Source organism: Lepidothrix coronata, unplaced genomic scaffold, assembly GCF_001604755.1.
Source record: "Lepidothrix coronata isolate B3197 unplaced genomic scaffold, Lepidothrix_coronata-1.0 Scaffold178, whole genome shotgun sequence".
Classification (NCBI taxonomy): Eukaryota; Metazoa; Chordata; class Aves; order Passeriformes; family Pipridae; genus Lepidothrix; species Lepidothrix coronata.
In genome coordinates this window covers 878,776-905,952 of record NW_016690358.1, presented here as the reverse complement: position 1 = coordinate 905,952, position 27,177 = coordinate 878,776, and the positions used below count along the sequence as shown (strand labels likewise).

The 27,177-nt window shown below is 45.6% G+C and overlaps 1 protein-coding gene across 3 annotated transcripts in view; it reads right to left on the bottom strand.

The window, feature by feature from the left end:
• Positions 1 to 27,177, bottom strand: part of CTNNA1 (catenin alpha 1) — a 119,447-nt gene that overhangs the window by 2,098 nt on the left and 90,172 nt on the right. For all 3 annotated transcript variants that reach the window (XM_017830428.1, XM_017830426.1, XM_017830427.1), the window contains 7 exons: positions 19,611 to 19,767; positions 14,223 to 14,423; positions 12,985 to 13,136; positions 10,114 to 10,224; positions 8,489 to 8,670; positions 7,640 to 7,745; positions 1,762 to 1,896 (listed from right to left, as the gene is read on the bottom strand). In XM_017830428.1, the coding sequence (XP_017685917.1) occupies positions 1,762 to 1,896; positions 7,640 to 7,745; positions 8,489 to 8,670; positions 10,114 to 10,224; positions 12,985 to 13,136; positions 14,223 to 14,423; positions 19,611 to 19,767 (1,044 nt within the window). The remainder of the gene's footprint in view (positions 1 to 1,761; positions 1,897 to 7,639; positions 7,746 to 8,488; positions 8,671 to 10,113; positions 10,225 to 12,984; positions 13,137 to 14,222; positions 14,424 to 19,610; positions 19,768 to 27,177) is intronic.

Sequence of the window (27,177 nt, the reverse complement as noted above, 5' to 3'; positions counted from 1 at the left end):
TCCTCACCCCAGCCTGGAAACCACTTCCACTGCACTTGACTGTTTCCATGAATCACCGCAGCAGGAAGAATCACATTAAATGCAACAAGAGCAGGGAGGTACTTTAGTAAATGAATTGTCAGACTGCTCAGAGTGCGAGCTCTGCCTGCCTGGGCTGTGGCTCTGCTCTCACAGCACTCTCTGCTCTATGGGCAGGGTGTGAACACTGAACACAATTTTACCCTTAGACAGGTGATGTCTCTGAACTGGAAGAGGTCTTCATCTGATTATCTGACAGAAGCTTAACACTCCTGCTGGCAACATCCAGCCCCAGTGGACAGACTGGAGGAGAAGGGATAAAACCAGGAGATCAGAGTACAGATGCCAGGCTGTTCATATAACTAATTTATGGCAGAGGGGATGTAAATCCCGGAGACACTGAGTAACTGCAGTGAAACCCTGGAATACTTATTACTGCATAATGACACTTCTACTTCTTTGACAGCACGATGCCTTCAGCCTTCCAGCTCCCAGGACATCAGGCAGAGAACAGCAGCCACAGGAGCACGTTCCATCACAGCTCCGGGATCCCAGGGCTGGGAACACGAGCAGGGAACTGGCACAGCAGGAGGGGCAGCACAGCCTGTCATCCTCAGATGGGCTAAGATTGTGCAAGGGTGTTCATCCCCACCTCAGCTCCCTCTGCTCCAGCAGCAGCTCCTGCTGACCCCCCACAGCTGCTGCTGATCCAGAGCTCTTGTCCCACAGCTCCACCTGCTTTGTGGAGGAAACCTGTGCTGGGAAGTTTAACCATCTGAAATATGAAACTGGAAAATACCACTGGCACAGGCTGCCCAGAGAAGCAGTGGCTGCCCCATCCCTGGAAGTGTCCAGGTTGGACAGGGCTTGGAGCAGCCTGGGATAGTAGAAGGTGTCCCTGCCCATTGTTGGGGGGACGAGATGAGCTTTAAGGTCCCTTCCAACCCAAACCAGTCCATGATTCTGTGATATCAAAATGGCAGAAGGTGGTAAGTTTTTTTCCATTTGCTGTCAAGGATTCAGGGAACAATACTGGACTATCAGCCACTTCTGCCCCTTCTCCAAACCTCCTACCTCAGTCCTGACATATCTGGGCAAAAGCCCTAGTGATCAAACATGCCTGTCCTGGAGAAGGAAGAGGACACCAGGAGAAATTAGGAATTTAGCTCCACTTCCCTCCTCCCAGATATCCATCATACAGACTCCTCTTAGGAGGAAGCATTTCATGAACTACAGTGAAAAAATTATTTGGAAAAGTAATGGCTGGAATAAGGAAGCAGGCTGGCCTGGGGCAGCTTCCAGCTGTCAGAAACCAGAGCAGCCACTAAAAATCCCTGCACTCTTCAGGGCACAGCTATCCTGAAATATTAACATCTCTGGAGCATTGCAGGACCCCAGTGAGTTTCAAGGCTGTGCAGAGATGTGGAGTAGGTTTAGCTGTGCTGATTAAAGTGATTTAACCTCACTAAGAGTGAAAAGCAGCCTGGAAAAACAGTAGATTACGCAGAGGTGAAGTGAATCTGTCTACAAACACCGGTGAGTAAGGAAATGTGAAGTCTGTATTTTCACAGCAAGCGTTTCTTCCCAGAACAACGAGCCAGCAACATAAACTCTGCATACATTAAAACTCTGAATGCTCCAAAATCTCTTGTCTATATTCCACAGCGTTTAACACAAAAGCTCAGCTTGGAATAATTGTTCCCTCTGGAAGGAAAAGCCAGACACGTCAGAGCTCACACGTACCCCGGAGACGACGAGCTCCCCGCCGAGGTTCTGCACTTCAGCCTTCACCTTGCTGCAGATGTTGAGCTGGTGGCAGTACAGGGCGATGCGCTGCAGGTACGCCAGCAGGTCCTGCTTGCAGGCAGAGTCAGGGCACTGCGGGACAAAGGACCAGGGTGACTGTCAGGGCAGGATATCGGGAACACAAACCACGGAGGGAGAAGCCAGACACCTCCTCCTGCAACTGGGAATGTCCCCAGAGATCCCTCCCCTCCCTGCAGAGCTCTGGTTTTCAAGAGACAACTGAGCAATACCTGAGCAGCACTAAATGCACCTAAAACCCAAAACATGGGGCAGAGGACATGGGGGCAGCACTGGACACACATCTGGGCTCCTTTCAGCTGCAGGCTGCCCTTCAGCTCCCGAGGAGGAGGACAAGGGCTACCCGCCCTCTCCAGAGCAGGTTTGTTAACTATAAAAGGTCCTTCCTGTACACTGTGCAGGACACAGCAGCAATGCTTTGATATCCAAGACCTCGAGCTGCAATGAGCAGATGTCACCAATTCCTGTCTTGATTCTCAATCTGAAGTATTTCAAGCTCAGAAATGATAAACCCGACAGCTACTCAATTACACGCAGCAAACAGATATTTTCCTGACTTCTGCTCCCATCTCTTAGCAGTGGGAAAACCAGGTTCCTCACCAGGCATAAAGTCCCATTTTTAAGGTGCTTGCTGGAGCACTCATCCATAAGGTAAAGGCAACTTTCTCAGCTTTGCACGAAAGACTCTGCAGGATCTGGAGGCTGCCGTGCAGGTTGGGAAGCTGTCACTGTCTGGGACAGAGCCAAAGGGCCACCCCAGCTGAGTGGGGAGGTGATGGATGAGCCAGTCTCATGCTGGATTTCCCAACCAGAGGGGGGACCTGCTGAGGGGCAGCCACAGTCCAGAACAGGCTCTGGAAGCCTCAGACAAAAGGGCTGTGGGAAGGCTTTTGCTGCCCACGCCAGCCCTGCAGCCTCTTTGGGAGCAGCAGTGATGTGGTGCCAGCAGCACATCTCCACAGGGGCCACCTCAGCCCCATGGGCTGCTGAGGACTAGGGAACAGAGCAGCTGGCACACACTCACCTCCACAGACCCTTTGCCCACCAGAGTCTGGTGCTGCTGCTGAATAAGGCCAAGGGGCACGTGCCACACTCCTGCCCCTGCACCCACTGCTGATGGGGCACCTACAGCAGCACCAAACAGCTCCCAGCTGGGCAACATTCAGACAGGCTCTGACCTCCAGACATCCCTGATGGTGCTGCAACCAGTGCCCAAGAGACAGACTTTTACCTCAGACTGGATATATTCCTGATGGCAGGAGCTATTGCAGCAGGGAGGGGGGATATCATGGCCTGTCCTGCAGCATTTCTGACCAGAGCAGGGTGTTCCACACACACAGAACACCTGCAGCTTCACATCCACCCCATTTACATCACATTGTGCCACACACACCTTCTGAAACCCTGCTCTGAACCCCAGAGAAATATCACTAGCTGTACCCCACCATGAGCACAAGTGCTTGTTCTTCCACTGAAATGGCCACTCTGCCCATCATCATCTCATCTTCCCATCCTGCATCCACAGGTCTCCTGGACAACCACTATCAGACTCACAGTGATCCTTATTTTGTGCACTAAGGCAGGCTGTACCCAGCATTATTTCAGCTTTAGCACTGTATCAGCAGAGCAGGAATTCACCTGGCATTACCCAGGGACAGGACTACAGGCAGACCCTGCAGTGATCTCCATCCTTCCAAACAGCTGCACCCCATCCAGACTGATTTAAGAGCTTTTCTCCACACACCCCTGTTCACATCAAAATCCCATTTCACCCAGGACCCTGATCCTGTGCAGCAGACCATCCAGCAAGGACTCATAATGGACATGGCATGATTGGAAGATTAATCTCAAACGTGGCACCAGTTCATTACTTAATGCTTCACTCAAGCTGAGCTTTACTGCTGATGGCCACACAGCCTCTCCTCCCCTTTCAGGCCAAGGTAAAAATCCCCTCCTGGGTGTCAGCAGCAGGGCCTGAGCCCTAATTCTCCCTGCAGGCCTTCTTTCCTTAGCTATGAGATGGAAGCAGGAACTGATGTTTCCCTGTATAAGAAGGCACCCGAGGAGGCTGGACCAGAAGAGATCGTTGTGTTGCCCAGGCAGGGATGTGCAAACAGGGGTCATGGTCACATGAAGCATTTGCTTCCCACAACAGTCACTGATCTGCCAGAACAGACATCTAACTGAAATGAAGGGGAGTGTAGCTAATACATACATACATGTGCTTTTCCAGGGCCAGAACAAGTGGATTTTCTAAGCCAAAGTGGTCTCTGGGCACAGCAGAGGTAACCCAGTACTGTATGTGGGGGACAGAACTCACACACACACAGGGCACTACATGGACTGGTGGCAAGCTGGGACAAGCACATCAGGCTGTGGAGATCTGCATGGCTTTATGGGCCTCCAACCCCAGCAAATAACAGAAACCACTTTCTCAGGCCCAAGGAAGGTGATGAAACACCCAAAGCCGTTGCAACTCTCACCGTGGGCACACTGCTTCCATCAGTGGAGTGAAACCCTGCCTAACGAAGCAGCAAAGCTTGCAGGTTAATTTTTTAAGCTAATCAATATTAGCCAGCAGTACAAGATGTTTTAGAGAAAGCCCACAAATAGCATTGGCCAAAGAGCTGATGAAAAGCTCCAATTACCATTTTGGAAACCACTCTCCATCTCCCAAAGAGCTCATCTAACACAGCGAGGGAGCAGCACAGCGGTGGAAGGGGGTGAGGGTTGACAAATGCACAATACAGCACATCAGAGGGGTGGCTCAGCAATTCCAGCTACTTTATGGGGTTACAAAAACTGTTTAAGGACAGACACTGTCAAGGCAAGAGGCTGCTGCACGTTCTGAAGGGAGCAAAACATTGGTGGGGGAAGCAGTGGAATGGGAATTATCATTGGGTTGTGTGTATCTATATGATGTGAGATGGAAAACCACATCCTCTCTTGTGCATGCTATTTCTGCAGACAGAATAGAGGACTCAGTTCAAAGACAGATGATGTTTAAATAGAGATGTAACACAGGATAAAAAGGAGCATCAACAAAAGGCACTGCAGGTGCCTGTATGAGCCCTGTCCTTTCCCAGGCAGGAGCACTCAGATAAAAACCAAAAAACCCAAAAGGCAACAATTTCACCACTGATCAGGAAAGATTACGTTATTGGATTAACCTACAGCAGGCACAGACACGAAACTCTGTCTGCAGAGCTGCCCTGGGAGGATTCCCACAGCACGGCCCTGCAGTGGAGATGGAAACAAATGGGTGTTGGGGGTCACCCCCACCTTCCCAAACCACCCAAACTGAGATGCTGCCACACGCTCAGTGCTGGCTGCAGGCAAAACTGGCTGCTCCAAGGCAAACCCAGGGTCCCCCTGGACAGAACAAACACCCACATTCACTTCCTACCACCCCAGCTGAGTCTGCAGAGAAGGAGAATCACCTTTTTTTTCTCCTTTTTGCACAGAAAAGGTGCAGGGGAAGACAGATTAGCTCTTGGTGTGTGCTGCTGGACACAAGCACACAACCCCCTCCCCAAGGGTTTGTTGGTGTGCCAGCAAGAGGTGTGTCCTCCCACTGCATCTCCAGTTTGGGGAGTGAACCTGCTGCATCAGGAATTCCCACAAATGCCCCCCCAGCCCTGAGTGCCAGCTGGGCCCAGGAGGAACTGTCAGCAGATGTTTTGGGGAGGCAGATCCCTGGCAGGATGGCTGTCACATGCCAGCAGCTGCCACCAGCCTGTGCCCCGGGCACCTCCCCACACCAGCCCCTGGAGCCAGGAACCAGCCACTCCAGCAAGAGGCTGCTGGAGCCTTTCACTGGGTAGTGGGGCATTTCCTACCCTCACTCCCAGCTCCTTTCCACTGGATGATCTGAACTGATGCAACCTCAGTCTCCCCACACTATCAAAAGAAAAAAAAAGACAGAATTTTTCTTTGGCTTTGTAGGTATTTCAACACTGGAAAAATAAATCACACAGAGAATCCTTGTCTTGCAGCAAATCATTGTCATTTCTGTGCTCATAACTGCTCTGTATTCCCTCATTCCCAGCAAGCAGCCTCTGCTCTTGGAGAGAGAGATGGAACTCTGTGGGGAAAACCTGGGGCTGATGGTGAGACCTTTCCCAACAGATGGGAAATACCTTGAGTAACAACTTTTAGGGTTTCAAAGGAAATGTGCTGTAAAAGTGCCCAACAGCAGAGCTGGGGAGCTCCTGACACAGTGACACATGAGGTCATGATTCACTGGTGTCACCCAGCACACAGGACATAAACCCCATCCTTTGCTCCCAGGATTAGGCACAGGAAGGCATCAGTGCTCTGTGCTCTGTAACTGTCACACCATTCCACATTAACATGTTTCCAAAGAGAATGTAAGCAGATCTAATGAAATATGCAAGCTGAAAGTATTAGTAGAGCATGGAGTTGGGGAAAAAGCTATATTCTTGTCAAAATGACTAACTGTACAGTGCTGCTCGTATTTATCTTCAAACATGTGCTTAATCTTTTACATTTTTAAGGACCTTACTGCTACTAAAAGGAGCCATTTAGTTTTCTTTCATATTTTGAAATGGCTTCGTGCAGAAAACCATATACCAAGTTTGCATAAAACATGTGAATGAAAAAAAAAAAAGCATTGTAAACCTTCAGCCCAAGATCCCCTGAGATCTCTAACACAAACTGCTCCTTGCTTCATTTGCCTACATCAGCTGCACACCTGCTTCTCCCAGAAACATGGCTTTCAAAATGCTATAGCAAGGAGACCCATTTAAAGAAACACTTTTCAAATTTATCTCCCCATTGAACATTTCTTCCTGCATCATTAATACATCAGGGTGTAGACAAGCACCTCTGGATGCAACATTAAAAGAGGGATCTGTGTTGCAATTATTTACTTGCCGTGTGACATGGGTTCAGTTAAAACCTTGCATCACAAACGTCCATCCAGGGAAGGACTGCAAAGCAAGTGACAGCTGGACAAAACAAAGTTTAGTCCATGATCTCAGACTTAATCTCCCTGAATTTCAGAGTCACTCCTGAAGGTGGAATATTATTACTAATGCTGATGTTTCTCTGCAATTTGGGTGTGGGCTAAGACCAGAGGTGCTTTTGCTTGGCCCAACCCAGTTTCTAAGTGGCTCGGGATGGGCATTGCATAAACCCCCCAAGCTGGCCATGCTCATGCAATCCTGCAAAAATTCCTTTTAAATATGGGACAGCACAGCCACACTTGGGTCACTGCAGGCCTTGCTCCAAGTCTGCATCACCTCTGACTGTGAAAACAATACTAGAGAGCTCTGACAACACCACCACTCAGTCTGTGGGGCATCTGAAAATTGTTAATATTAAAAAGCTGCCTCAAAAAATAAAATTAAAGGTTGTGCAAGAGGCCAGGTGCAATTCCGAGGGTGTTGTCCACGCTGACATTGCTTTGGGAAGCACTGGGCATGTTCCAAGTGTGACAGCAGTCCAGTCTCAGTCCTGCTCAGTGCCAGAGACTAGCCTGGACTCTGTGTGACCTGAAGCAGTGCTGGCCTATTGCTCCCCTGGAATGGCAGGGGCCTGACTTAAGCCAAGGAGCTGCTCTGTCACTGCTGGGCAACCTCAGCTGCCTACACTGCTCAGGGTGGCAGCAGAGCAGCTAGAAAGGAAAGGCTGGAATTTTCCAGCAGCAAATCTGGAAAATCAGTTAAAAATCCCCAAAACTAAACTCATTTTCTCTGTTCATCACGTCTGCAGCACTAAAAGATCTGCTATTGCTCATTTGTGCTGGAGGCTCAGGGGATGGGTTGTGACTTACATGGTCAGCAATGGTCCGTCCCAGCTTGTCCATCCTTGACCCAGCCTCTGCGATCTTCTTGGCTGCACTAATCACATCTGACGTGTTTTTCAGTGGACCTTTACCTCTGCAAAACACAACAGAGTTTACCTTCTGGCACCAGAGAACCACACCAGTGAACTATATATCACTTATTCTCACTCTGTTCCATGCAGTGCTGGAAGTGACTCCTCACCAAACTGCAGGAAAAAGGTTGGACAGAAATAAGCAGGTGCAACCATTACAGCACCTTTGTTTTCAAGACAGTTACCCCCTTTCAGCTCTTCCCCATATTCAGCTTAAATCTAGGAATAAAAACATCTTAAATTTTACTGCTTTGAGCAACCCAATGATGATGAGAGATAACATTTTAGAAGCCAGATTTGCAATTTTTATGGAATGGAACATCAAATTTAAAAAATAGCGTTGTATAATCTGGTAAATTAATTTCAAAAGGCATTGAAAAACCTCTCTTTCTTCTGCAAATAACTGTGCTAGGAACTATTTCTGCAGTATAGCAATACTGAGAAGCCCTTAGAATTTAATGTTGTAAAGAACTGAGCAAATATATATATATTCCTTGGGACAAGAATCACCCTAAAGAAAGAAAGAAAGACAGGCAATAACTGCTGTGTATCTGTAGATCAATTTAAACAGTTATTACCACCCAGTCAGTGCACAGTAATGCGTCTCCCCAGTTAATATGCAGGCTTGAATAGGGCAACATTTAAAGGAAATTATAAGCAGGCTCCTCAGAGTACTTGCACCATGTTCCATTGAAAGCCCAGCAGCGCAGCCAGTTCTGAGTGTGCACAAATGAAAAAGCCTCACCTGGTGAAGTCTGTCATTTCCATCATAATCATACACATCTGTTTGGCCAGGACAATGATATCGTTGCCACTGTCATCCCATTTGGACACTTCAGCATCCAATTTACTCTTTTCTTCCTGGAAGCTTGCGACTTGCTCAGCAATCTTGGCTTTCTGCTCTTGAGGGAGCTGAGCCATGATAGCCTGAAAGAGAGAGTTGTCTCACATTGCCTCCTGCTGCCATTTGTAGAAGGCTTTTTGGAACATTTCACTAATAACCAATTTCAGTCATGTAGATGGGGGATAAAACTTTTATAGCAATCCTCTACCTAGAGGCTTTACAGAGCCATTTCCTTCCATTTTGAATCGAAGTTTATGCTCTTTCTTAAGAAACAGTGCCCAGAAAGACAAGCTGACACCTAAAATATGGGCATTTGCATGATACAACTGTTAAGACTCCAAACAAATCTGCCACGTATTACCATCCCTTGAAGAAAAACTGCATGAAGAGGGGAAACTCGTCTTTTATAGAAAATTTTAACTTTTTAAAATTAAGTTCCACTTGGGTATTGAGGATAATAACAAATATTACCAGTCTCTTCCCTGCAAAAAGCCAGTTGTACTCTTTTGAAAGAGGTATACTGAGGATAGAGTAAGTAAAAATAAAGAGTATGTGCTTACTCCTGAATAAAATCTCTTAGACTGGGTTTACAGCCTGTATGAGGCACAATGCTCTTGCCTTCATAAATAACAGGAGCACTCCAGGAGTCTTTGTTACGAAAAATCCTCTGGCAGCAGCTGTGCTAAAAGGTAAATGAGCAATGTCTGCATTTAAATAAAAGGGGGAGAGGGTACAGGCTTGTACAAGGAAGGAGAGCACAAAAAATACTCTCAGTTGGTGTAATTCCAAAGCCATCGTGGCAGAAGTTTGATACATAAGGCCTGGCTACGTCTTGCCTGGCTAAAAGAGCTTCCACAAAAAATCTGCTGTGGCACCTTCCCAAGAGTGTAAATTGTTATTGATCCAGAAGGGACACGTCAAATAAAAGCAATAGGTAAGGCCTGGTTTTCCTTCAATGTACTGATTTTAGGTTTTCACCTATTAATGACTATATATTGCCTGTCAATGCTTTCATTTTTAACAGTCATAGCAAATGGAGTTAGTTGAAATGACTTCATTTCTGAGCTCCTCTCAACACCGTCCTGATAAATGTTCAGTAGCCAAATACACACCAGCACGTGTGTGAGAAGACATTTTGTAACAATTTGTTGCCCATAAAGTCAGTATTTGTCTGTTGAAAATAGTTAATCCAATGGAACCATCTGCCCTGTACCTCCCCGCACTGTAGGCAGTGACTACAATGTCTGTGGAATCAAAATACGAAGCAATTAGTTGCTATTAAAAGGATTTTGAACTTTCAGAACATCCAAAATAAACCACAGACATTTCCCACATCCATCAGACCAACACGAGCTGCATTTCACTTCACCTCCTTTTCACAACAATACCAGAAACAAAGGACATCGCTTTTCTGGTTCGATATTCTCATCACCACCCCCAAAAAATTCAACCTGGATTTTCAAAGCAACTCAAACTGTTTCCTGAAGGCGGGTCACAGTTTTCCAGTGCTCAGATTTCTGCCTTACCCTTGCGCTCTGCCCGGCAATGAGCTGATCGTCTTCGGTCTGGATGCTGGTTCTGCTCCGGACATCGAAATCCTCGGTCTCAAAGTCAGAATCGTCCAGCTCCTCAGGAGTCTGAGGGAAAAGCATTCGGTCAGAGTCAAACAACAGATTTCATGGCTCTGAAAATCAACGAGAATATTGTTTTTCAAGCAGAGAGAGTGGAAACCAGTGAAGGTAAAAATTATTCAATGTTTTCAACAAAAAGGTAAATACAGAGACTGTATCCAGCTCGTGAACACATGTGATTATACATGCTTGACTGCTCATGTTAAACACCATAGGGATCCCCAGAATTACACAGCAGTAACTAAACAGCTGAGATTTGTCAGGACACTAATGCACTCAGCAGCTGAAAGACAGAAAAAAGTTTGCAAAATGAACAGTGTTTTTGCAACTCGATTAAATGTAAAAGCTTCACTTGAGATTCTGAAGCTGGAATTACCCACAGCTCTGAGGGCTGATTCAGAACCACAGACGGTGTCTTTAGCACAATTATGAATCAAAGCATCGACTAAATCAACAATAGATAAAATAGCTCAAAATTCACTCTTATCCCCCAGGAAAAGCTGACAAATTTTAGCTAGTAAGGGCCAGCTTTTATGCTGTAGGCTAAGCACATCTGACCCAGTTCCTGCTTGCCTAGGATTTATTTTTGCTACTGCCAGTCTGTAGCTGGCAAACTTTTTATAAAGCTTATCAAGTTTAAACAGCATATTTGTCAAAATAGTACATCTTTGTTAGAGTGGCACTTCATGACAATTCTGCAGAGCTGGACCAACCAAGAACTTCACTGATAAATGCAATAAATTGTGATTAACAGATAAGATGCAAATAAAGTCCCTGTTCTTTAGATTTCTCTCCTATGATTTGAATTTCACAGACTTGTTTTTCAATATGGACACCTTGTGATACAGTTAAAATAGATATGGATACTCAAAATAGATGCCAAAAAGCAAAGGTGAATACACTGATAATCAAGACCTTGAGTATTCCAGCCACCATCTCCTCTCCAGGCCTTGGAGAACAGGGTATATCCACAAAATCACCAGAACATATGCTAAGAAGTAGCTCGGTATATCAATATTTAAAAAAACATTAAAAAACATAAAGGAAACAGTTCTGTTGTATGTTTACAAACTGTTTGTGAGCCTCAAGCCTCCTCCCTCTGCCCATCCATCCCTCTGGGGATACACAAAGTGTAATTCTGCCTTTCAACCTGCCACCAAGGGCAGAGACTCCTCTGTGGTGACGAGCGGCTGCCTGGGGCGCAGGGAGAGAGGGAAGAGCTTCTCTTCAACACAGTGAGATTGCAGCTTTGAAAATACACTGCATAGACACAAAAAAGAGGTGTCTGAGTGACTTTTCCTGCTGGTCCCTGTAAAGAACAAGTGCCACTGAAGCAGCTCCCTGGCCCTGCCGAGCTCAGCTGCACCCTGGCGAGAGGAGCTACACCGAGACCCAGAGAAGTGGTGGCCTGGGATCTCCACCTGGATGGCTCCTTCATCCTAAAATAAACCCTTTGGACAACAAATGCCAACATTTGAACTCCTTGACAGGTCGCTGCTGTGTCACCAGGGAGCTGCTGTGGGCTGCTGGCAGCTGCAGTGGAGCCGTGGCACCCTGAGATCACCTCGGAGCCGCGGCACAGGGGGAACGTCAGGAATCCTGGCACGGCCAGCTCGGCTCATTACTGCGATGTGGAATTGGCAGCCAGGCCTCCATGTCCTGAGTAACGAGGACTTCAGCAGGGGGGGAATCAAATTGGTTTGTCTGCATAGCAGGAAGGCACTGATATCTTCATCTAACATTGCTTGTCTATAAATCCTGAGTGAGTTTGAAAAAAATTCCACGCAGAGCGCATATGTGGTTACTGCTTTTGTTCTTTGTCATCTGATCCTTTGCTTTAAACAGCAGACGTGGAAGACACTATTGCAATGGTTACCGTAATCACACATATTCTGGGGCTGTACAACCTTAATTTACCTATCACCAAGCTGCATCTGCCATGGTTACCACTCTGAAAGACGAAGGCAGTTTCTCAGAGTCAGAGAAGTACAAGGAAAAGAAGGAAAAAAAAGGAATAAACTCCCAGTATTTGTTTTTTCTGTGTCTGGCTTCTGCTCATTTTTGCCCCACTAAGATTCAAGAAATAGGCCCATAGATCAGCTTCAACAAGAACTTTCTTTTTTGCATCCCTTCAACCAACTGCAGGAGTCTTTCTGCTCCCAACAGCTGAACGCTGCCTTACCTGCCAGAAATTAGGGCTTCCAAGTCACACTCATTGCACCTGAACCATGTAACAACACAAGAGACAAGGCCTCTGTGAGCTGCCCCTGTTCACCCAGGTTAGCCAATTAACAAACTACACGCTCCAGGAACTACCCACAGACCTCATCTCAACTTGCTTTTGACCAACCAGCATTAATTCTTAAAATTTATTTAATAAAGAGCCATTAGGTTTTATTTCTAAGCTCTCAAACTATCAACAAGCATCTACAGTTCCGAATTCATTTGCTGTTGTTAACTTAAAGGTCACTGATTTTAGCACATTAACGAGCAAGGCATTACCATGAGATTACAAAAGATGCGTGAAGGGTATTTAGCATCACAACTCGGGCTATCATCGATGCTCAGATCTGGGTAATGAATTTGAATCAAACCGTACAGCTCAAGTGCTCCACAGTGATTAGCAGTTTTAAGACTCTGAATGTTAATAGGAGCTAAATGAAAATCTTCTGCTGTCTGCTCTCAATTATACCGATGGCTGTCAGTTGGGTGCAGGCAGGGGAAGCAGAGGAAACGCGGGAAGCTGTCGAGGTAAGTTGTGCTCACCCGGATCATCAGCACGGCTTTCCTGATATCCCGGATCCCATCGTAGACCAGCCGGGAAGCGTCGATAAACTCGTTCTCATCCATTGGCTGAGCGGGGTCTGAGCTCAGGGCTTCCACAGCAGCCTCCACTTGCTCGGTAAACCGCGGCATAACTGAGCTCGGAACACAAACAAGTCAGTCCCCACCCCAGTGCCACCTTCTGCTTCACACTCCCGCAGCAGTGTGTGTGCCTCACTTTTAACTATCCCTGGAAGCTGTTCCGTTTAAATTCAAAACATTTGTTACAGGAAATCAAGTCTTAATCCACTTCCATTTCTCCTTACATTGCTGCTATTTGGTGTTTTCTCCACCAAACTTTATCACAATTGTGACAAGTTTATCACACCGGTCTAGTGGACAAGGAGGAAACACCCAGAGAAGTCCTTAGAAACTGTGGGATAAAATTATTAAGTGTTTATTTGATGTTCCCTCTAGATGTACATCATTTTTTTGGGAAAAAAATAATACTACCACTAGGAAACTCAAGTTTAAGAAGGCACTGGAAGGGGGCAGGTTGTACTGCTGCATTTCAGTGACTCATTGTGCCCCAGGAAGAACATCCCAGAGCCAGTTACAGTTTGCTGTTTCTTCAGTGTCACCTTTGATTCTTCATCAAAGTAATTAAAGCAAAACCAACATCTAGTGGTTGGCAGAGCACTCACTGAAGCAACCAGAACCCTTCCTTACCCTGTATGGATGTCACCAGCTAGTTCAGAGGAAACACCCCAATTTGGTGTTCAGGTGTGGGGCACTGCAACCTACAATGCTTTTTTAATAGTTGTAAAGATACTCTACAAAATTTACCCTAATCATTACCCCAAATTTACTCTGGTGGGCCAGTGTGATGTTCCTTCTGGATCCTGAACACCTTCAGACCCTGGTCCAACACTCCAAGACAATTCCAGCACAACTTTCAAGCCATCACTCACCATTTGGGACTCATTCCCAGTGTTTTTGCTTTCCCCAGCTCAGTCCATTAGATGCACACACAGGGACACCTCGTGCACTGCTGAGCTTTAAGCCAATCCACACAACAAAATTACACTTCTCACTGTGAAACAGCTCTGCAAGTAACTACCACTAATTTTCATTACAGTAAATTGAGCCTTTAACAGATTTCACAGGTACATCAGTACCCAGCTGCCCACATGTTTTCAAACAACACGACTTGAGGACTCCTGGGAGTAAGTGACCCTTACCTGTGTTGGAGAGTAACTTGGTTGCTTCCAACACCTTCTCTGTGTAGACTCCAGGTTCGTAGTTGTCCATTTCCGACGTGACAACGTGAATGACTCGGGCGGCGCGGCCCCGGATCGCGCCCGCTGTGCGGTCTAAGCCATCAACATCCTTTTCTTGGAGAGCAATCACACATTTGTTTACATCTTCTAAAATGTGATTCTCTGGTGGTAAAAGAAGCAGGATTTAGACAGCAATATCTTCTTTTCCGTTATCAGCGTCACAAGTGCTCAGTCTGGGACCTGCTCTATAAAACCTCCATGGAGATGCTGTCAAGAATTGATTTTTAAGCTCACTATGACCAGCAAACAGTTGCTCTTCCAAAGTAGGTGTCAAAAAGTCATCAGTCCATCCCCCAACTGGCCCTGTTTGTACTCAATTTTACCAACAGGAAAGCTGAATTCTCCCCTAGTGTGCTTCTTTGTATATCCCTCCCGTGGACTGCCCAAGTCCAAATACCTGCAAACCACTCCCCCATCATTCCACGGGTTGATGAGGCACCTCCCCAGCACCACACCTAATCCACTCAACACTCTAATAGACCAGGGCATTTGTTGCATGTTTCTAGCTTCCTCCACAGTGTTTTCCAACAACCACACACATACCATCAGAGAATATTACACTGTTAGTCCCCCATTCCAATTTGAGACACGTCATGTATGTGATGAATTATGGGGAAAGCATTCCAGCCACTGAGTACTCACTGTCTCTTCAGAAAACAAAAAAAAATAAAGCCAAAACCTCTGTTTGCAATTTACTTTTCAATATTCGTTTTCTTTTTTATACAGAGATCTTTCCCCCCATTTACCAAGTCCAAGAAGCCCAAAATGAGTAAAACCTCTTAAGAGATTTCTGAAGATGCCTAAAGAGATTGGGATCCTCATTTGGGGAAACCTATCCAAAAGATCTCCCAAACTGTCATGAGAGACTTGCAAACTCTGTTAGAGACCTCTTCGATGTATCAGTACCAGTGCTTTGATGTCACTTTCCAAGACCAGCATTTGGGCTGCTTGGTAAGAAACCAACTTGGAAACATTTCTGCTCTGTCACTTAAAAGAGTTTCCAGCGTTACTTACCACTGACTTAATCATTCTACACTGACAACCCCTGCAAGTGGCTTTTATTCCCTCTGCAGGTAGTAAAAGAGCCATTTAGCAAGAGTTTGTAGAGACAAGAAGCTCACAGAGTTGGCTGATAGAGGATTTGGAGGAACTGCCTGAAAGGATTGCTGTGGGAAGTTATGCCTGATTTACATAAAATTAACAGAGCCAGGTGCAATATTGCGAGACTTCTGTAAGTAACCTGGACAAAAACGACACTTGTGAAATCCCTCTGAAGCAACTCAGCCTGAACAGGTTCAGCTGAGGGCAGAATGTGGCCCTGGGAGAGAGAAGCCCAGGTTCATTAGTGATGTGACAAGTCAGTGAACAGGCAGCCAAGGCACAGGAGCCTCAGCGAGGAGCAGGGAGGGTATTTAAAGCAGGAGACAGCCCACAGAAAAGGCTTCGGCGTCAGGCCAAAACAGACTGTTTATTGCTTCAATTCCTTAATGAATAAATTAAGCCACAGACCATTTAAAAGCCTCTTTGGATTATTTGAACTTTAATAAAAGGCACGGACAAAATGAAGGTGAATATTTAAATGTCTGCTGATCATTTAAAGTCTTTTGCAGACGTGAAGTGGCCAGAAAGTCACTTCTAGAGGAAGATAACCCACGGGGCAGCCTGCAAAGGGCCTGGGGAAGTGCAGGGCTGTCAGGTGCATCCACTCTGGTTACACTCTCCAGCTGGATGGTAACAGATAAGATCTGACACCCTGCTGTGTGCTTGTAAATACACACAGTGCTACCTGTCCTACAGGCACACGGACACCAGTGGCTGGTGCCAAATGCCATCTGCTGAGGCTGGGGTGGCAGAGCCCAGGAAATGTTGATGTGCAGGTTCACTACCAGCACCTCTGGGGACGGGAGAACATCATCCTGCATCAAAACCAACTCCTCCTGCTGAGCTGGAGAAACATCTCACAGCAACAGCATACAGCAATGGTGAAGGGAATTTGACCCATCAAAATAACTGTAGAGCAAATGGTGTGGTTGGGAAACAAGGTGAGAGAAAAGATATTTTTTCAACAGAAATGATTTTTAGACCAAACAAGGAAATACATTAAACTGTGAAAAGCTACAGAATATAAAGTCTCCCGCGACTGTCAATCCTCAATCCACCCCCACCAAACACCTTCCACCTCCACCCACCTCCACATTAAAGGGACTAAGCAATCCCTTTCCAAACTGTCTGTGAAGGAGTCTGGGGGCTACAGGACATCAAAATGTAAGTGCAGCAGTTGGGAGATGAAGCCATAGATGCACAAATACAACTGTGCTCCTTTGCTGTGTCTTAGCACAATTTCCATGCTGGAACCTCTGTTCCACGGGAGGAACTGGAGGAACCAGGTCAAGCAGCAGTGTCGGCAGACGTGGTCATGGAGCCAACCCTGGAGTGTTCATACACTCATAAAGACAGTGTTCATCTTGTAATGAGAAGGACAATCACCGGGCCCAGGCAAAATTCATCGGGAGGCTCTTCAGGAAAATAGTTCCACTGAGATGGGCAATCTCTGGCATAAACCTCTGTCAGCAGCGGAGGAACAGAAGGCAGCAAATGGAATGTTTTTTTAAAAGGATTTCAAAGGAGATCCAGGTAATTTCAGAACAGTGAATTTGACAACTACATGGTGCTATCAGCAACTGCTCCAATGAACAGAGATAGCAGGCACAGCAACACACCCAGAGTGCTTCGGGAAGGCACAGATAAGAGGGGTAAGAATTACAGAAGGTACAGAAGAGCTCTGAAATGAGAAATAATGAAACGGGCAAAGACCGCGCAGTCAAGAGACAGATGACTGACAAAGCAGAACTAACCCTGTGCATTTACAAACTGCATGAAGAAAGAGAGGAGGGAAAAAGCCTCTTCACCACCTTCTACTACAAGTAGGGGCATCAAATGAAGCGAAGAGGCGACACTGCCAAAACAAGGAGGTTCTTCACACAGAGTACACTTCCAGCTGGGAAATCCACACAGGAGGATGGAGGTGCCAGCGGTTTATAATGGTCGAAAGAACAACTAACACCAGCTTAAATGAGAAAAATCTGTCAAGGGCTGTTCAGTAAGCGGCACCTCTGATGCTGAAGCTCCCTGAGCTGCACATCCCTCATGGTTGGGAGCACATAGGAAAGATCTTTAGGCTACAGGGCTCCTCTGCCATTCATCTCCTGTGCCCTGACAGTGAGCCATCCCCAGACTCTGTCCTAACTCAACGGGGCCCCTCTGCTATACCCTTCTTAAAATGTTGTAGCCTGAAACACTGTGCATTGAAGGATCTTTCTTCCATGATGTTCTGCTGTTATCTAAACCCAACATCTCTCTCATCAAGCCTTTACTACCATTCTGTAGCATAAGCTGAACAGTGAAGCAGTCCTTTCATGATGGACAGCACACCACACTGTAGGAATGTGGGGTGGTTCTTATATATATTTATATATACACACACACATAGACTCACAAGAACTCTTTTAAATTCTGCTTACATCCCAGTTAGTAACTGATACAAACATTCTAATAACCCCAAACAGCACTTGGTATAAATCATATCTGCCACAATTTTATCCAAAGAGGAGTTCAGACTTTTAGCAGATGAATTGGACTTGTGGCATTTATATGGAAAACATTTATCAAAGTTCAAACAAATAATATTTAAAACAATATTTATTGCTTTAATATTTTTCTACCATCTCTCCGATAACATAGCACATATAAATAATTACTGAATGCATTTGAGCACCTAGAGTAGCTTCAAAGTACATTTCCAGGGCTTCATTTTGGGTGGTGAACTCTCCCCTGAGTCAGACTGTCAGCACCCCAGAAAAGAAACATTCCCTGCTTATTGCCAAGCCCTTGGAACTCTTCAGAGCACCCCAGCAGGGCCAACACCACAACCCCAAAAGCAGAGCTCCCATCTCCTCGAATGGCCTGCACAAGGATGCTGATCCCTCAGTGCCAGTGCCCTGACCCCTTTGGAGGCTCACCTGCCAGTGGGATGCAGTTCAGCAGCTCTACACAGGCTGTGCTTGCAGGGACTAACAGCTTCTCCTCTTTAAAATGTTTGTACAATTGTGGGCAAGCTTCAAGCGGAGCCTCAAACTTCAGCACACAATTCCCTCTAAATATATTTCCCCAGAAATAGGCTCCTCACAGCTGTGCCACTGCAGCTCCTGCTGCCCCAGCGAGCGCAGACAGAGACAAAGAGCTCAGCTATTCAATTGCCTAATAAGTTTATGCAAACTCATTGCAAAGAGAAATTTTTATTCAGAACCCAGGGAACCACAGTACAACACGTGTGATAATGCAGGTGACTCATCACAGAAACACCACTTGGCTTGGGTTTTTTTGTTTCACTTGGGTTTTCTCTCTCTCTTTTTTTTTAATAATTAAAAAAAATAGTCTTTTAATTCAGGACCTTAATTTTTCAACTACATTTTCTATGTTCACCTGGTACTTCTGACTCCACACATCTTCCTGTGAAGTCTCTCTTTACAGCTGGAGGTTTTAGGTCACTTGAAATGCCCAAACCTGCTTGCACCAAGGAAATCAGCCCCTCAGTTTGTAGTGGTGATTTGTGAACACAATTGCAGTCACAATTCACACGATTACATCTCCATGTCCTCTGATTAGAGCGGAATTAAAGGACATGGAAATAAAAATGCCTCCATTATTTTTAGGTCACAGCAGCTAATAGTGGGTCTTTATCAAGGATGCTGATAAAATGGATTATCTTGGCAAGCACTTTGTCATATGCAATTATTAATCTATTATAATGATCCAATCTTTTTTAAAAACTGTTAAAACTTTACTAAAGCTGACCTGGATAAAAACAAGTCACGTTTTACTTTCATTAACTTGTACGACCATGGTTTGATACTCAGTTTTGTTTACATAAAAAGAGTCTGAAGTGAACTGAGGGATCATCTTTTTTGTTAGTTCCTACCTTGGCCATAATTATGTTCTATTTCCCCCAAAGTTCCTGCTGAGGTTTGTCTGCAGTAGCTAGGTGATAATTCATCATTAGTTCAGCCAGCAATTCCAAATCTTGAGACATAAAGTGTCTTCTCCTTGAGCACAGATCTCCTGCTGCAGTCTCACACCTTGCTCAGCAGAAGATGACACTTACCAGGTGAGATGTACCAACACCACCCCTTCCAAAACCCAGGAAGACTTCAGAACATGTCAAACCCACTGGTTTGCAAGAATAAGCTCACTTAGGAGACTGAATATTTCTGAGATTGCAGGCCTGGTTACCTGATACAGCCAGGAAGTCATCAATGGAAGTGATGTCATCCACAGCATCCGTCAGCACACGGACTTGCCTCTCCCACTGCTCTTTGAAGAGATCCATGTTTTCCTGAGCCAGCTTGCTTTGGGGCTTAGCAGCCAGAGCCAGTGCAGCATTAATGACCTGTAAAACACCTCTGGAGTTTTAAAACATATCCCAACGAAACAATTACCTTCTGTATGTTTATCCAATGAACTTCACAGCAAACAAAGCAAGTTTAATAAGTTTTGAGGAACATGATGTTTAACCACAAAAGTGTTTAATTTTGTTGCTCTCACATCCAACTCATACCTGCTTCGACATTTATTATGGTTAGTTACTAGAAGCAAAATCACTTGGCAAGTGTTCACAAGAGCTGGTTTCACCTGTCTTTAACAGCTCATGGTAACAAGGTGTTGCTTTCTGAGTGCAGGCTGTGTTGTTAAGTATTTTAGACAGGATGACATTTAGTACACTGGAGGCTGCATTTCCTAAGCTACTTGCCAAAAACTGAGTAAAAAGGTCAAAAAAGGATTAATCTTACACAGTCTGAAGTAGAAACAATATGCAAATACAAAATTAAAGATAAATTTTGATTTATCCCTTTTTCTTAAAGCTTTACTCTGGATTTTGCAACTACTTGTTATATTATCTTCAGATTTCTGCTGTGGCTGTGAACGAGCCAGATTAGCCAGGGAATAGGAGGAGATGCTCCATCTGAATATCCCCTACTAACCTTCAAACCCTAAGACCTCGTTTTCCTATGCATAATGTTGTGCCAACTAATTGGTCAGTTAAACGACCCCAGAAGCCTCTTTGGGTGTGGGAAGGAAGCAACCTCAACAGCCTGCTCCTGCTGCACTGGTCCCAGCAGAACCACCTGGAGAGGTGCCAGGTGTGAGAAACCACCCGCAGTCAGAGCGACGTGACAATCCCAGCCTTGTTCCCAAGCACCTGAGAGTCAGAGCTAATTAACTCCCAACTTCAATGTGTAATTTTTCTTCTCTAGGACTGTATTAATTTCACAAAGTTGCCGACCAAAACATGCAAGCACCAGATGTTCCTGCTTTTCCAAAATATACTTTCTCTACCTGCTTCATTTAAAAGTGTCACAAAGCATTTAAAAAAATATATAACTCACTAAACATGAAAATGATGGTGGTGTCAAACGTGTCGGGATGGCACTGAATGAATCAGGAGAAGGAGGCTGATTCACCCAAGGGATGCCAGGAATTAGCAGCGACTCAGGAAAATCCACGGAAAAGCTGGGCTGCTCTCCACGCTGCCATCCTGCCTCTGGAGATGGAGGCTGTGAGTCTGGGTCACAAATCAAACCCAGCTCGATGGGTTTGATAACACAGACAAATGGGAGAAGCAATGTGACCTGAGCAGCATCTGTTCAGGGGCCTGTGGGGATGCACACACCTCTGAACCCTGTCCTGTCCTTCACCAACAACGTGGGGTCCCCTCTGCTGCTGCCCTTCCTCCTGCCACCCCTTCTGCATGGCACCTGCAGGAGTCAGGAGGTCCCTCAGAGGGGGATCTGCTGCCACTCTCACTCACACTGCCTGTTAAAATCATGGGTGTCCTGAAAGCCCCCTAAAAGCCTTGTGACACCTACGAAAATGATGCTTAAAATTTAAAATCAGACAGAAACAGAAGTTTTAGAAAGGTAAATCTGTCCTTTGCTCTAGAGGCCACAACAGGCAGCTTTAGCAAGGCTGACAAAACCCTTCCCTCTGTGGAGAGCTTCGCATTCATGTGGGCAAGCCATCCTGGCCACGTCTAGCCACTGCCATCTCTTGCCCCAGTCTGATGGATGTAATGAATTAATCACCTATCAGTCAAAATCTAGACAGCCACGGTTTTATGAAGATAAATCAATCCAAAAACCAAGTGTCCTGGAAACAGAAAAGATAAACCAGACAATGCTGCAGAAACCTGACCTCAGCTTTTATCCTGCTAGAAGCTGTGACTACTGAGACAGAGACGATGGTGATACCAAGGGTCAGGACATTTTCTCTGCTCTTCTCTAACTGCCTTGGCCAATATCAGATATAAAGTATCCTTCAAGCACTGAGACAGGGCAGCACTAATGCTGAAGGAACATATGGCCTGTGTACCTGTGAGATGTTTGTCTGGACGGCAGCATCTGTCTGGACAATTAATCTTTGCCAGCAGTGCATGTCAAGCCCAGATGCCCACGTTAAGCACCTCATCACAGGTAATGGCAGAGCTGTCATAGATACAGGGCCCAGCAACTGCCCCTGAAACTCAACCTGTGCATCCTCACCACATCCAAATGCAGGAGGCACAATCTGCACCATCCTCCTCCCAGCAGGCAGCTTGTCCAAAAAGGAAAAAGTTTATTTTTTTATATATTACAGCAAAAATGTATGGCCAAGGCAAATGTGTTTTACAAAAATGACCAAGTAAAACTAGTGTGTAAGATCTCCCTCACAGGCAGACATGTCCTGCATTAGGAAAGCAATGCTACAGATGAGGAAAGCTGGTGGGGATATTGAAGGTTATCAAGGGATACCACGGAGCTAAAGACAAGCCTACACCTTAGGAAACCCATCCAGGTACATGTGTGCTCAGGGAGAAATTCAGGGCAGCAAACACAGTTCAATAGTCCTTTTTTATAGCACATACCCCATCTCAGTGTGCAGAGTGGCTATAACATGCAGCTTTAGCAGGGTGATAAAAGCCTTCACTCTATGGAGAGCTTTGCATTCACGTGGGTAAGTCATCCTGGACGTGTCTCACACTTCTGCTCGAGGAAATGTCCCAGGGATTAGTGATAACGCCCTGTACATGATCTATTCCAGTGAATACACTCTTACAGGGCACTTGGTATCCAGCAGAGTGATGGATTTATTTTCCAAAGATGCTTAGAGAGACATGGGAAAAGGAGAGGGATGCTGGATCTTAAATAGTCTGTATACAGAGCAGGACTATGATTCCTTTATTATCTAAAAATGAACAGTGAGAGGGAGGAGGGAACACTTTTTAAGGGCAAGGGAGTGATCACAGTACACTATTGCTTCTCCAAAAAACATGAAGCATTGGGGCAATTATTTTAAAATATGAGTAATTCTCACATGAAGCAGGTATATAGAGTTAAAAAAAAATAGGAAGACCGTGTCCAGGCTACCCGAAATGTAGCCACTTCCATGTAAAACATTTGGCAATTTCAGGGAAATATTCTGTATTTCAGAGCTTTTCAAAATGCTGCCAGAGCACTGCGATCACAATGACTCACTGAAGTTGTACAAAGAAAAGAATCAAACAGGGACATTTTGAGACCATCCAGAAGGAAATGAAGCATGGCAAGAAAACACACTATTTTTATCGGTGCTTTGTTTCATGTAGCGATTGCACTGCTCAAGTCAGACAGCTCCACGCTCCATAACACGCTTCCAGAGGGTTCCTTGGAGCTGCTCTCCTGCACCTCACAGCTTCCCGAGGCAGCAGCCAGGCCTTGGCAACACCCCGAGACTGGGGAGGCTCAGGATTCCAAAGACTTCCAACTGATGTCTCAATCTGTACCTCAAGTCCTCTTCTAATCCCTTGCATGGGAGGAAACTGCTGCTTTTTTTCTGGGTTTATTTTCCCTATTGAATCTGGATGTCAGATACTGGTTATATCCTTATCCTTTTGCAGGGCAGGGCTCTCCAAGGCTCCCTGTACAGTGACTCCTGTCTTGTGGAGGAGCTACTGCAGCTACTTTGCCCAGAAACTCTTAAAAAGCAAAACTATTCCAGGACAGAAAACACCTGAACCTCAGAAAAACTTGTGGGTAAATTAGAGCCACTGGGTCAGCCAGAATTCATTTTTTTAGGCTTAATTTAGGATGGCTTCCTGCCTCACCTTTGTAGCACCTCATCCGAAAGCCTGAGAGAGGCTCGAGAAGAGCTCTTACACATGGTGGTGTTCCTCCAAGGAACACCTGGCTGGCACAGCCAAAGGAAGGAACACCCTTTGGGAAAAGAAAACTATCACCCATCTATTTGCACGGCATTCCCCACTGTTGTATCTCACTCCAGGCTCAGGGCACAGCAGGGCTGTGACCCGCACTCCTCTCCATCTCAGTTTTTAATTTTTGCCTCAGTCTTTTTGATAAGGATCCGCTGGTCTTTCCAGGAGACTGTTCTTTCTGCAGCTGATTTAGCTTTGCCTGTTTCCTGCAGGGTGGGTTTCAGGATGTTACTGTGCCTCAACAAGGAGGCGTTTTTCAGTTTCACAAGCTCTAAAGCAAACACCCAGCCCTTTCCCCTCACTACACACCTTTTCTTTACAACCAAAACATCTGCAGTTCCTAAATAACTCACTTGGGTTGTTTCATACAAAGCCTTGATTTACCAGATTTCTTGAGGCATTTGGGTAATGAGTTGGGAAGTAGCTCCATGGCCCTCAAATTTGGGATAATTTGCATTTGTAAAAAAGAAAAAGCTATAAAACAGGCCCCTACCCATCAGCTCTCATCTCAGGGGACGAGGAAGAAGTGACACACACAAACCATGCTCCCATGGGGGTCTGAAACCAGTTTTACTCAGGAGTATGTGGAAGGGAGCCTTGGGTGCTCCCTTGGGTGCTTGATTTCACTGCTGCCTCACAGAGCACTCCTGTGATAAGGAGATGGAGGTATAGCACAGTTCTGGGATCAGATCTTTCCAAATGGTCACCAAACGAATTCCTGACCTTACCACCAAAGCTGCCACACCAGCTGAGCCCAGCCAGGATTCTGCCCTTGCCCAGGTGGATTTTAATGTCTGCATTTTTCTGTAATGAAGAAAGCATGGCTTGCTTACTGGCAGTTCATAAGAAGCTGCTCATAATTTAATTTTACATACACAAGATGCCAAAGTTACCTCCATGTCACCCTACCCATGTCTCCTTCCCTGCTCCTAATTGCATTTTGCTCTGAATGGAAAAAATGGTTTATAAGCAGGACATTTAAGTCGCTTCCAGTTACATGCAAGGCCAGGTTTGCATCCCCTGTCTGTGTGTGCTACCCCTCCATGTACTTGAATACAGCAAAAAGCACTCTGCAGGCTCTGATGAGCTGAAATGCCTGGGAGCAAAACACACAGCAGATTGTTTTACACTTTCAGAAGCTCTAATGGCAGTGACCAGCCAGTGCACAGAGGCTGATGCACCAAAAGAAGAAGGAAAAGTTTTCTTTGATTTCCAATACTTTGTTCCATGTATAAAGGCACTTTGAGCCCTTTCCTTTCCTGCAAGTTATGCACAGAGTGACTGCAGGGATCTCTGCAGAGATACTTGTGTTGTGGCAGTGCTGGAACGACCCACAGATACAGACTGGAATAACACAGAATCCCAGAATGGTTTGGGTTGGAAGGGGCCTTAAAGATCATCTTGTTCCAATGGCAGAGACATCTTCCACTAGACCAGGTTGCTCCAAGCAACATCTAACCTGGCCTTGGACACATCCAGGGATCCAGAGGCAGCCACAGCTTCTCTGGGCAACCTGTGCCAAGGCCTCCCCACCCTCACAGGGAGGAATTTATTTACTGTCTGACCTAAACTTCCCCTCTGTCAGTTTGAACCCGTTCCCCCTTGTCCTGTCACTCCAGTTCCTGATGCAACGTCCTTCTCCAGCTTCCTTGTAGGCCCCCTCAGATACTGGAAGGTGCTCTTGGTCTCCACACAACCTTCTCTTCTCCAGGCTGAACAGCCCCAATTTTCTCAGCCTGCCCCTGTAGGGGAGGTGCTCCAGTCCCATGAGCAACACGACCTTCTCCAGCTCAGCATACTGGCAAAGCAGCATTTGCTATAAAGACTATTTGCATATAATGTGTAGATAATTATCCTATCAACTTCCCCAGATATGGAAAAAAGCATTTTCATTTGTGGCTGAGGACTGATATTGTAGTGCCAGTCAAATTAGACGCTGAAAGAATTTTGGTGCCATTTGTTCTGGAATCCTGCTATATTTTGCATTTTACTGATTTCAAGTGCTAAAGCTTTGGGGGTTTCAGGGATTCAGTGCCTTTTCTGGAAGCTGTTCTGCCTCTGCACTCCCCAGATCCTGTGCCTGTGATGAAACATGGGGCCCTTACCCACGAACACACCTTCTTCTACACAACTGAATTCCTTTCTCCTGTTCATTGCTTCTTTTTAGGCATCAGTAACTGCTGAAGTTTCTAATATTGTATCTTTTCTGGTCAGTCTTGGCCTGTGCTGGCATTTCTTCCCAGCAAGGATACAAATGTGTGATACAAATCTGCAACTCAAGTGTTAAGTTTTTAATAGAAGCATTTCTACTCAATGCCAATAAAATGTTTCAAGCACCTGTAATTAAACAGTCTGGAGACAGATCTGCTAGTTAGAACATTCAAAAAATCTGACAGTCTTTCAAAGAGATGAAAAAAGGGGACAATTGTTTGATGTTAAGTCTTTACTGCAAGAAAAATTAAGATTTCTTCTCCAACAGCCACGAGGGAACTGGCAGTGACTGAGGGCTCAGGGAGGACAAAATCTGCTGGTCACATTTGGGTTTGGTTGATTTGAGGGGGTGGATTGGAGGGGGTTTTTTTTGTTTCTCTACGATACTCTAACTTTTAAACAAGTTTTTGGAACTCTCCATGGGATTCTTAGGCTTTGGTGTTTTGCTGTGTGTCCGTAGGTGTGATCACATATGAGCCATCTGCCTCATCAGAAATCTATAAGCAGCAAATGGCTTTTCAAGCATTTCAAAACTGCAGTAGAAGGATGTGGAACAGCAATTATTAAAACAAGATGTTAATACGAGAGAAGCCAATTTATTTTTGTTTAAAATGTAATTTAATCCAGGAATTATCTGGAGTCAGTTTAATGGGTGACACTCGAGTGTTATGTGCTGACCACGCTCCGGGATGGAGGGAGCACGGGAAGGGTGGGCAGAGGTTCTGCCTGGTGTCCTCCCAGTATTTGTAAGGAGGATGAGCTATTTGGGCTGTGGAGGAGAAAGGCAACCAGCCTTGCCTTGCAGATGGGATAGCAGGTCCTGTGTGTCCACACCAGGGAGGTACAGGTCTCCTCCTGCAGCACACTTCCCAGGAGATGGTTAGACTCCAGGGCAATGGGCTCCAGCTTTAGCTGGCAGAAGCAAACACCCAACCTGATGGGAATTCTAATTCATAATTCCTTTTTAGAACTCCCAGCCTGACTGCACTTTGGTTAGGAGTCTATAGATGAACTTCATGGAGGCTGTAAAAACTGAGAAAGTCAACGTATAGCTGGTAAAAGGAGCTCAAGTGACAACAGACTGTCACATCAAAAGGCTGGAGAATTCTCCTCCCTTTCAAGAGCTGTGCTGGGGCATTCTCACTATTGCTTTTAACACCTACAGCTTGCATGATCAGAAACACTCCCATGGTTTAAACTCTCTTCTCAGGCATCTTTAATGCAAAATGCTGTTACAAAACAGCCTTTGCAGGCTCCAAAGCAAGTACTTCTTGGAAACAGAGCTCAGAAGCCAGAGTTAGGAGCGAGGATCCAGGTTTCTGAGTGGAGATAAACAAAATCTTTCCCTAATTCACCATTGGC